Source organism: Nanorana parkeri, unplaced genomic scaffold, assembly GCF_000935625.1.
Source record: "Nanorana parkeri isolate BGI_ZX_2015 unplaced genomic scaffold, ASM93562v1 scaffold164, whole genome shotgun sequence".
Classification (NCBI taxonomy): domain Eukaryota; kingdom Metazoa; phylum Chordata; class Amphibia; order Anura; family Dicroglossidae; genus Nanorana; species Nanorana parkeri.
Window position 1 is genome coordinate 649557 of NW_017306432.1, and position 11326 is coordinate 660882.

At 38.7% G+C, this 11326-nt stretch overlaps 1 protein-coding gene across 1 annotated transcript in view; it reads left to right on the forward strand.

Moving 5' to 3' along the window:
* LOC108785476 (protein Wnt-7a) overlaps positions 1-10565 on the forward strand; it is a 54835-nt gene extending 44270 nt beyond the window's left edge. Inside the window, exon 4 of the mRNA XM_018554558.1 lies at positions 9510-10565. Within this exon, the coding sequence (XP_018410060.1) occupies positions 9510-9989 (480 nt within the window). The 3' untranslated portion in view covers positions 9990-10565. The remainder of the gene's footprint in view (positions 1-9509) is intronic.
* The last annotated feature ends 761 nt before the right edge of the window (positions 10566-11326 follow it).

The following is an 11326-nucleotide window of genomic DNA, read 5'->3' on the forward strand; positions in this document are numbered from 1 at the left end:
TTTACAGCAATAGTGATCAGCAATAGTGATCAGCAAAAGAGTCATCACTCTTTTGCTCACTCATCCTCCAATGCCACTCTGAGATCCTGCACCACACTCCAATTGTGAGTGCCAGCAAAACTTTGGGCTCCGTCACCTTCCCTTTGCACTTAGAACAAATATAGCTCTGTACATCACTTCTTCCTACACATACACAATTTTATTGTTCAAGTGACATAGAGGCAATCCTCCCAATCCTTACTCTCAACCATTTTGCCTTCTACAGGTGATAAGTTATAGAGTTGACTGAAACAGGGGGAGGATCTGAATACTTATACACAAACACCAAAAAGTAAATCCCATATAAGGATACTATATATTTAACAGGCATGTTGTTTGCACAACCAATGTTCATATACTGAAATATTTTTTATTATATTCACATATTGAGGAATCTGTAGAGTGCTTTGGTTTATCTCTGCTTAAAGTGTCAAACTTCCCCAAAGTGTTTTAGACATGGATAAAGTCTGGTGGGCTTAGTCAAGCACCAGCTTCATACAGCTCTTGGGAGTAACATCTCCCTGCTATTGTTCCTGGCTCTCTTACTGTCCACCTTGAAATTTTGCGTGTTCTAGTCCTCCCTTAACTGTTCCAACCTCTCCTCTTGCTTTCTCCGTATTACAGTATAAAATAGACAAAAATGGGAAAATTCCAACAAGGGCCAAAGGAACCGATTCAGGATGGCTACTGCCGCTCTGCTTTAAATTGTTCAAAAAAATAATGGGAATATTTAATAAAAAGTGTCTTTCTCAACTTGAGCAGTCACTCATAGCAACCAAGAAGCTTATATCTTTCATTTTTTCCACACAGCTTTGAAAATAAAAATGTAAAAGCTCATTGGCTGCGCTCCAGTTGAGACAAAGTTTGTTTAAGACCGTTTTTATTAATTCCCCCCAATGTGCTCAGATTTCCTTCTCGTGCCAGATAAACGGTGTATGTCAGTACCACCTGATTGCCTGACATTTTCTTATAAGGGGTCACCTAAGGGCAATAAAGGTGTCCTTTTCCTTTATACAGTATGTCTTCATTCCAATGTGAAGAAATGTACACATTGAATATGTATGTAATGTTCATGTACTGTCATTTGAACTTATAAAGTCTTTGAATACAAAATGCCATAGCATTACTGCAAAGGTTGGACCTTCTGATCCTGGGTCTATGGTGATCAGGTAGCCCAAGCATAACCTATGCTTTCACAGCTCAATCCTAACACTATATTCTGTGCATCATAAACAAGCACTTCTCTTTTCTTCCCTAATAATTTCATGCAACTTCTACTTTAGCTTAGACTAGATTTATAGGTATCCTACAAAAGCACCTTATATTCAGCTTATTAAAAATTAAACTGAAAAAAGTATTTTTTGTGTGCTGAGGGTGGCTTTTGCAGCAAAGACCTGTAACATGTAGTTATACCTCTATTATTATGTGAATGTTTTGATAAGAGGCAAATATAGAATTCCAGCTCTACATATTCTGTTCATTCCTCTGACTTTATGAGTGATGGACATCGTAGTATTTCTACTACAATAGCTCTGGGAAACCTACAGAGCCTTGGAGGTTTCATCTGTAGCCATTTACTCTGGAAACGGATCGCCATACTACTTTTCCATCAAATATAGCCATTACCCACTGTCTTCTACCCACTGTCTCTCTGAGCTCAGGGAAACCTGCAAAGCCTTAGAGTTCTCTCTGAGACTCCAATATTTCTTCTCTAGGAAAAAACCACAGGGTAACCGATGCTGTAGTTGCCTCTGGATCCATTAGGTTCGGGGGGGTCCATTCACAACTACTATTTCATCTTCCATATCTTTATTACACCTCTATCATCTGCTGTTTGAAACTCTAATGGGCTTATTAAAGTGTACCAGTGGCAACTCAATTATCTTAGAGCCAAACTCCAAAAGGTGCAAACTAATGCAACCCTGTATTCGTTAATACATCATTGGATGTATTTTTTTTAATGCGGACAGTGTAAGTCCCTGAATTTGACCTGGTATCAAGCTATTGCATTCAACTGTACATTCTGTACAGCAGAACTTATAGAGTGGAAGGAAGGAGCAGCACCAGGGACCAGTTAGGTATGCTGCAGTAAAAGCAACCTGCTCATAAGAGGAGAAAGCAGAGAGATGAGATCTTCAATTTGCTGCTTCCCATTTCACTGTGCAGTCACATGGAGGGGGTGGCGATGAGACCTGTATCTAAAAGCAAAACTGTAGCAGGGAAAAATCAAGTCCTTTGTGCTGTGTGGATATTGCAGGACTAGATAGACAGAAATACAAATTCTTTGGCAGGTAAAGGATATTTGTAGTTTTTTTTCTGTCTATTTAGCTGTTTGCCTAAAGATCAGCCTTAAACTTTATTCAACATAGCAGACCTTTTTACTTTGCCTTGAATTCAATAAGTAAGGGGTCCAAAAGGCCCTTTATCAGGTAACCCCAGTGATCAGAAAAGTTGCCCCTAAACTCTTCCCACTTGCTCCTGTCTAGTGAAAGAATTCAGTACTTTTGATGTCCTGATGTCTTGAGGGGACTTTTTTGATTAAAATATAATTCTGATGGTAGGCATATAGGTTGGTGGTAATAAAGCAAGGGGTAGAATGCTTGTCAGTTCTGCTACTATTCCCATAAGTGGTCATAACTTTATTTTGCTAAAAAAAACAACAAAAAAACCTATGTGCCAAATAGGATCATAGCAGGGGTAATCTTACTGTAATGCACCTTTCTCCGTAACAGAAACTTTAGAAAAATGAGTGAGTGCTTGTTGTAAAGGTCACAACTGATGTGTGGCTGTGGGAGCTCAGATACACAGATTTTACTGCCAGAATTCCTGACAGCAAAAAGGCCATGTCTGATTAAACTTATTGGCATCTGCCAAAACTTAAATATCAATTTTCATGACTATTTAACTTTAACGTGCACCTGTGCTTTGTCCATGCAGGCAAAGCAATAGTGCAGTGGGGGAGCAAAGGGAAAGCAAGTATAAGCTGCTGTTGGGACTCCCATTAAAGTGAACATGTTGCTTTACCCTTTGTGGGCATAGTAGAGGTTCACTTTATATTTCTCAACTGCCTTTAAGGCAGAATTTCAGGGTGAAAAGAATATTAAACATTCATATGTTTTCACATCTTTGTGACAGCCAATCCCATGCAGGCTCTAAGATTGACAGATGACTGATCACTGATCAGTCAGCTGTCGGTCTCTGCTCCCAGAACAGAGCAATGACTGTCCGCAACTGTCCCACAGAGATTTCCCCCCCTACAATTACAGCTACAGATAGTCATAGTACATGTACTCCTCACCAAAAAAAACCAAAAAAAGGATTGGCTTGCCTCTCTCCTAAAGAGACCCTGTCACCGATTTAAAAAAACCCAAAACAAAAACCTTTAAAAGAAGGCTGGTTATACTTTCCCGCCCTTCCACCCAATTTGTCATATCTTTCCTTGCAGAACAAAGCCACCAGCATACTCTTCAAAATCTGACACTTCCAGGTGTGTTGGATGCCTGACCCCACCCCGACCGTGCGCTGTGATTCCACCAGCCAGGACACAGTAGTGACATGTAGCCAGCAGGTAGAACCCCAACACTGCAGCAGGAACCAGGCATACAACTCAATTGGAAGTGTATCAGATGCTTGCAGCTTTGCTCTGCAAAGGACGAATGATTTAACAATTGGCCATAGTGAAAGCTAAGTATAAATAGTCTTCTTTTTTAAAGTGTTTTATTTTTTCCTAAATTAATGAAAGAGTCCCTTTAAAGGACGATGGTTCCATTTAAAAGGGAGAAAAAAATCCATTAAATACCATTGATGATTTCATTTTACAACAACTTCATTGAACTTTTACCAGCGTTTATTCACGCCAGATTCTCTGTTAGTAATCGGCACACTGCAGTGCTTGTCATTCAGAAAGATTTGTGACTCTCTTGAGACATCTATGACAAGCACAAAATACTATGATATGAATGTAAGCAAGTATGATCCTGCTCTGTGCTCTAGGCTAAGTTGTTTGTTGCATAGTTGAAAAGACTGTAAAGGATAGTTTATCAGACTGTTTAGGTTACTCCAAGAACTCCCTGTGTTTTTATCTGGAGGACATATTCATCATATATATTCAGCATAGACTGAAGGTGTAATTCTCTCAATACACAAAATTCCACTTTCTTATAAGACTATATACCTATGTCCCCCAGTCTTACTGCAGCAGATATAAAACTTAGTGCTCAGTTAAAGCTTAACACCAGCCAAACTTTTATTTTGTTTCGGATAGGGCAGGGAAGGTTTAGAGTCTTTGTCACTTGAGAGGAAACATCTTTTTGCTTCAGGTCAGCACTGGAAATAATAGGAAATCCCTTTAATGCGAACACAGACTCAGAGTGGCAAAATGTTAGAACTGCTGACTATGGTTTTGATACTGTCTAAGCCAGGGGTAGCCAAACTTTGGCCCTCCAACTGTGGGGAAACTACAAATCCCATGATACATCTCTCTCCGGGAGTCAGAAAAAAATAAATTTTCCCTCTTCAAAACTAACAAAATAAAAAAAATAATTAGAGTTAGCTTTAAAAGTGCAGGGAGAGTATATTTTACTGTCCCTGCACTTCTCCTGCTTAGAACTGGTATGGGACACTACAGGGAAAAAATGTGACGTGCCATTACTTGTTAATGTCTCCCCAAATGTGCCAGGCAAACATGCAAAAATATGTGGTCAAAAAATACTTGAAGCTTGCAGCTCAAACTAGTAACATGAGCTTTTTTGACAAGTTTGTTGCACATAGGGCAGCCTGTTGAAATAAATGGGCTGATACACAGCAAACCTGGACAATTTGCTGCATTTGTGAATGGGGCCTTAAAGTGATATTTAAATCATTTTTTTTAAAGCTTTTTCAATTTTTTTAAATAAATAACTCCCAGATTGTTCCTGAGTAAATGCCCAAGAGGGTCTCCAAGTAGGTATAAGGGCTCATCACTCCCACAAAAACGTTAGAGAAAATGAACCAGAGAAGATAGTGGGGGGTTTTTGAGTCCCCCTTTGTTGGAAATATTACCAGACAAACATATAAATAAAATGACAACATTTTATTATTACATCTCATTAAAACTGATGACATTTAAAAACAAATAGAACCAGAGCCCAATAACTTTGTGACTGGCCCACTGGTCCCACATCAATCAGCACCTCCACAGAGGTTAAGAGATAGATAAAGTCCAAACCCATGAAGGGCATATGGCTACATGTCTACGATTTTAATAAGATGTATTAATAAAATGTTGTAATTGTTTTTTACATGTTCTTGCGGTAATATTTCCAACAAAGGGTGACTAAAAAAAAAAAACAACAACTGTCTTCTCTGGTTAATTTTTTCTAAAGCTTTTTCAAATGATTACATTATGGATGCTGCTCCTTTATGTTCAAAGGTTTTACAGGGTTATTCACAAAAGGGTGAAGATTTTGGAGAAGGCAGGAGAAGTGAGCAATCTAGGGCAACATAGCTGAACTGGACAAATTCTCCAGTTCAGCTCACTTTCCAGTTCAGCTATGTTGTCCTTGATTGTTCACTTCTCCTGCCTTCTTTAAACCCTTCACCCTTTTGTGAATAACCCTTTTAGTTTCCTGCAGAAGCAGCTGGTCCCCTGATCACTGGCCCTGAAATTCTGTTGTAGGGTTGCTCCTTTCCCTTGGAGCACCCTAAGCAGCCACCCTTGTGTGTGCTAGTAAGCTGTGTGTAGATTGACAGCTGTTGGAGGCAGCTTACCCTTGTGATCTTGTTCTGGACAGGAGGTTCAGGGGAACCGAGATGAAAGAGTTGGATCCAACTCTTTGAAAACACCATGACAGTGTTTGGGCAAAAATTGCCAGGCAATGTATATTTGTTTGATCTGGATTCAATATTGAATAAAAGATTGAGAGTTTAATACTACTTTAAGAACATTATTACATTACTACTAAACCAGTTGTTGGTTTAGAAGGAACATCAAGTCCATACAGTTGTGCTATGCCAGGTATGTGAGACCCAGAATGCTCTGAGCTCACCAAGCTCCTGACTCAGCTGGCATATTGTGTGATGCTGCATAGGGGCTCCATGAACAGTGGCCTTTTTCGTTTGTTGATCCACTTTAGGAGCACACTCAGCTTTTTCCAATCAAGCTGTTTATTCCCTCAGAGCAAAGCCATTGTCTGTAGCTTGGCTTCTAATGAAATACGTGGCTAGGAAATTGATGCTTTTTGGAAAAGGCGTATTAGGAACACATGGATGGATAGACAATATATTGACAGTTTAAATTCACAGCTCATCTGGGTACTTAGCTGTATTCTGGCTGAGCAGCACTAAGATTTGCTTCCTCTTTGTTCTCTATTATTTTATACAGTTACATTGAGCCTGAAAGTAAAATGAAAACCAAGCTAAGTAGAATGAAACAGAAGCACAATTTGCAAAAGCTGCTTGTTTGTTTAACAGAATGCACATTGCATATTTCAAAGTGTAACTGTACCTCAAGTTTTTTATGTAGGATACGTGCACTAGTTTTAACCCATTTAATTGCTTTTATTATTTTGACTTGTTCTTCCTTTTCACTCCCCATTTTCCCTTTTGCTAGTAAAAAAAGTCTCACTGAGATTCTAACAATTTTGTCGGTATATTATAGACATTGCTTTTCTATGGTCTGTAAAACATGTGACCATACTTACACTTACCAATTATCTCACTATCCAGCCCTCCCCTCATGCCAAGGTCCTAGGTGTCATCCTTGAAAGTTAGGTCAAGGCAAGCTATTCTCTTGTTTACCTCCATCCAAAAGTGGGAGGATGGCCCACACAATGTTTTGCCCACTAGGCTCCACAGACCTTAATCTGGCCCTATACACATAACCAGCATCTGCTCATGTATTGCCACCTTTAGACACAATTTCAAAGATATACAAAACTGAGAAGAGGCTTTCATGTGCGTAATGTGGGGATGGAGATGCCATTCTCCTTACTTTTATGTGCCACATTTTGCTGAACCACTGAACCAATCCTGGTTTTAGATAAACTTTATTTGAAGATCTGAGTAATAGGCAAATGCTGTGAAAAACTACACTCATTTTTATAGAAATCTCTCAGGCTTCTTGTGGCAAGCTATGGCCTTTCCTGAAAAAATATTGGTTATTGATTTATACCTTTTGGATTTGGGGATAAATAAAAGTGAAAAAAAAAGGAAAAGGAAAGAAAGGGAGATCCAAGGTCGTCCAAAAGACTCAAAGAACTCAATAATATGCTGTACAACAACTACAAAAAGAAACATGAATTATTATTATTATTAATATTATACAAGATTTATATAGCGCCAACAGTTTGCACAGCGCTTTACAATATAAGGGAGACATTACAATCACAATTCAATTCAAGACAAGATGGTAAGGAGGGCTCTGCCCCTGAGGGCTGAGAAATACAAGTCACTTTGCTTATTCCCTTAAAAATATATTTTTATAAATAAAGCAACACAAATTGGTAATTTATGTGACAAGGAACCAGACAACATAAAGGAAATAAAACCCCCCATTCAACAGGCTCGTAGGATATATACCTCTGGCTATATTTATTGTCCCTGGTAGGGGATTATGAGTACTCAGACGTCCTCACCAGTTCAGTCATTGACTCCATAAGATACCCAGGTGTGAAAACACTAATTTATGCTGACTTCATCACCATCTTGGATGTACAATTACCAACAAGGTTGGCAAAAGTCTTAAAGAAGAACTCCAGGGAGAATTTTATTACCCTTGTAGTGGGGCTAACCCCGCACTGCAAGAGTTAACTGCTTGCTTGTGTCTAGGTGCTAAGAAAAAAAAGCTGTACTCACCTGAACTGCAGAGCTGGCTCCCTGCTTCTCAGGTCAGTGAAGAGTGTCTCCTCCTCTTCTGCACAGATGGACCTTTCCTCAGCATCCTCACGTCTGTACACTTGTATACAGCGTGATGACACAAGGAGGAGACAGGCTCTAGAGACCCATCTAAGAACAAGCCGGCTCGAATGATCGGGTGAGTATAACTTTTTTTTTTACCGCCTAGAAACAAAAGAGCCATTAACCTCTGCAATGTGGGGCTAGCCCAACTGCAAGGGTTCATATCATTTTCCCCAGAGTTCTTCTTTAAGTGGGACTTCTGAGAAGGATACATCTCCCATAACCTGCCATTCTCACCTAAACTGCAATTTGTTGCTGAAGCAATATGGTTAAACCCTTTTTATGTATGCTGCAAGTGAAGTTTAATGACACCTTGAGGAAATCCCTTATTGAGACAAAATGTGAGAGCGTGTTTGTGTATCCATTTAATGTATAACATGTTTTGTAGATATTTTCTTCCTTGTTCGTTATGATCAAGACCCAAAAAAATGAATTGCTTCCATTGATGTTTATTAAATATAAATATGAAGATCAAGATCATGGAGACATGACCTCAAACTAGCAGGAAGAAAATTCCAAACTAACCTTCGAAAGTATATGTTTTACCAAAAAACATTGGTTGATGCTTGGAACAGACTTCCAGCAGAGATAGTAAGTCAACAGTAAGTAAATGTATATAAGCTTAAAAGAGAACTATGGGGTAAGTGTTTTTCCCCATAGTTCTCTTTCGGCTCATGGGAGGACATATACTAACCTCCTCTCGTGACCCAAAGCTCAGTATATCGTGGGCTATTGCCCGCGATATGCTAAGAGCTCCGCAGCCAGGACGGATCCCGACAATACTGTCTTGATCCACCCAGCTGCGTGAGTGACAGCTGGCTCTGCCTATCTAGAGGCAGAGCCAGCTGTGCCCGCCCCCTCCCCTGTTCCTCCACTCAGCTTTAGAGGATCGGAGAGGGGAGGGAGGAATCCCTGCGGGGAGTGGTGACTGACAGTTACCGCTCACTGCAGGGAGACGATCGTAAGTGAGCGGATCGGCTTCATGTTTCTGCTCACTTCCCGATCGATAGAGCCGACCTCTTACAGCTTCTTTGTCACAGGTTGGCTCTAACTATGAGGATGGGTGGAAATCACTCACCTCATAGTTCTCCTTTAAGATAAACAAAGATCTCTACTTAGACAAAAAGGTTGAACAAAACACAATAGTAATACATAAATAAAACACAATAAAACAACAACAAATAAAAATAGAGGCAGACTCCTACTTAGACTACTTGGCCTTTTCTGTTGTCACCCTGCTATAGTTCTATGAATTATTGAATATTTAGTGTTTTTGAATTCAGCCAATACATGGAGCTGATGTTTTGTTAAAATAATTTCTCAGTTTTCCTTTACTTATGTTAATGCTATTTTACAATATCAGTTTAAAAATAGAAAAAGTAAAAAAAAAAATAAAATCTATTTAATTAAAACTATTATAATTCCCCTTAAATGGTTTTAATGAATTAGCTGCATTGCATGTCTAGGAATTTAACAAATAATTGTATTGATACAGGCAGTAATATTTTTTTTTCTTATGTCCTGTTTGATTGCAGGTCTTAGAAGAAAGCATGAAACTGGAGTGTAAATGTCATGGTGTATCTGGATCCTGCACCACAAAAACATGCTGGACAACACTGCCAAAATTCCGAGAGGTGGGATTTATCCTGAGGGACAAATACAGTGAAGCTGTTCAAGTGGAGCCAGTGCGTGCCACCCGACATAAGCGGCCAATGTTTCTCAAGATTAAAAAGCCTTTGTCCTACCGCAAACCCATGGACACAGACTTGGTGTATATTGAAAAATCTCCAAATTATTGTGATGAAGACCCAGTGACTGGCAGTGTTGGGACACAAGGCCGCATGTGCAACAGAACAGCTCAACATGTTAGTGGCTGTGACTTAATGTGCTGTGGGAGAGGGTACAATACACACCAGTACTCCCGGGTGTGGCAATGTAACTGTAAATTCCACTGGTGCTGTTATGTGAAATGTAACACATGCAGTGAACGAACAGAAGTTTTCACCTGTAAATGAGAGAATGTCCTGAAACAGAATGCTTTTCAGCTTTGGGAACTTTTGCCGTACATTTGCACAGAATCTCAAGCCACGTACCACAAATTGAAGGCCTATTGCCCCTTTGCCTTTTAGGAACCCAAATGAACAGACCCTTGTTGTCTTTCATTTGAAAACTATTGAGATCACTCATTCATGGACAGCCTAACAATCTATTAGAGTCTTAGATAGAGAGAAATACTAGCACAGGGGCATAAAGCTAAGGATAGAAGGGGCTCTCCATATCTTAATTCATTCAGTTATGCATTCCAGAATGGAACCCACTTCAAACTGAGTGATGTTGTACAAGTAAGGGAGGCGTGTGTTATGTTTTACTTTCTTTCTCTGGATACACATGAATAATCAAATGGATCAGATATTCATTTGTGGTTCACACCTAATATGCAGTGGTTAGGGATACTGGAATATAGAACTTATTCTGGAAACAGATGGATATGACAACTTCAAACAGTTGCCTTTTTGAAAGTGAGATTAGGATGAGCTAACAATGACCATGTGTGATATTCCGCTTTGAGTGTGCACTATACAGATTAAGGTTGTAAACGCTCAGAATTTTGTTACCACCACTTCAAATTGGCTATAGTGGGGGTTTTTTTTGGCCTGACCAAACTTTTTCTCATATTTTTTGTTTATAAGGCGCTGTTATATATATAAATATATATATATATAAATTATTTTTGCTGGCACAGGGACTATAAATATTAGCATTGAATATTTAACAATATATTTTAGATTAAACTAATATTAATTTATTTAATAGGTAAACCTACTGCCATTTGCAACTCTTCTGCGCAAAAAAAGGATATACTAATTAGGGAACTAAAATGCTCTCTTGGGAAACTGGAGATGTAAATAGTATATATAACCCAAATCCCACTTATAGCTGTGTAAAAGGGATAATCATATTACCTTTACGTGGTGAAAGCAGACATCTTACTTTAATACTTAAATGCTGTTTGCTGCTAGCTGTCTGGAAACTCATTTATCAATATTTAATTGTCTGGTTATGTTTATCTGAATTTTTTCTAAATTAAGTCATTTGGATTCCATTTGTTGGAACGCTCCAGACAAATTTTTCAACCTTATGGAAAGCAGGACCATATGGAACAAAGAGTATATTTTGTAAGAGACTATTTTTATATGAATATTTTATTTATATTATGTCTGCTTGTATAATCATCAGTTTCTCAATAAAAAACACCTTATATCTAATTTCTGGTGTTTAAAAAATTAAGTTCACATTTAGTCCATAATATACAACCTCACAAAACATTTTGTTTTCTTTTCATATATTTTAT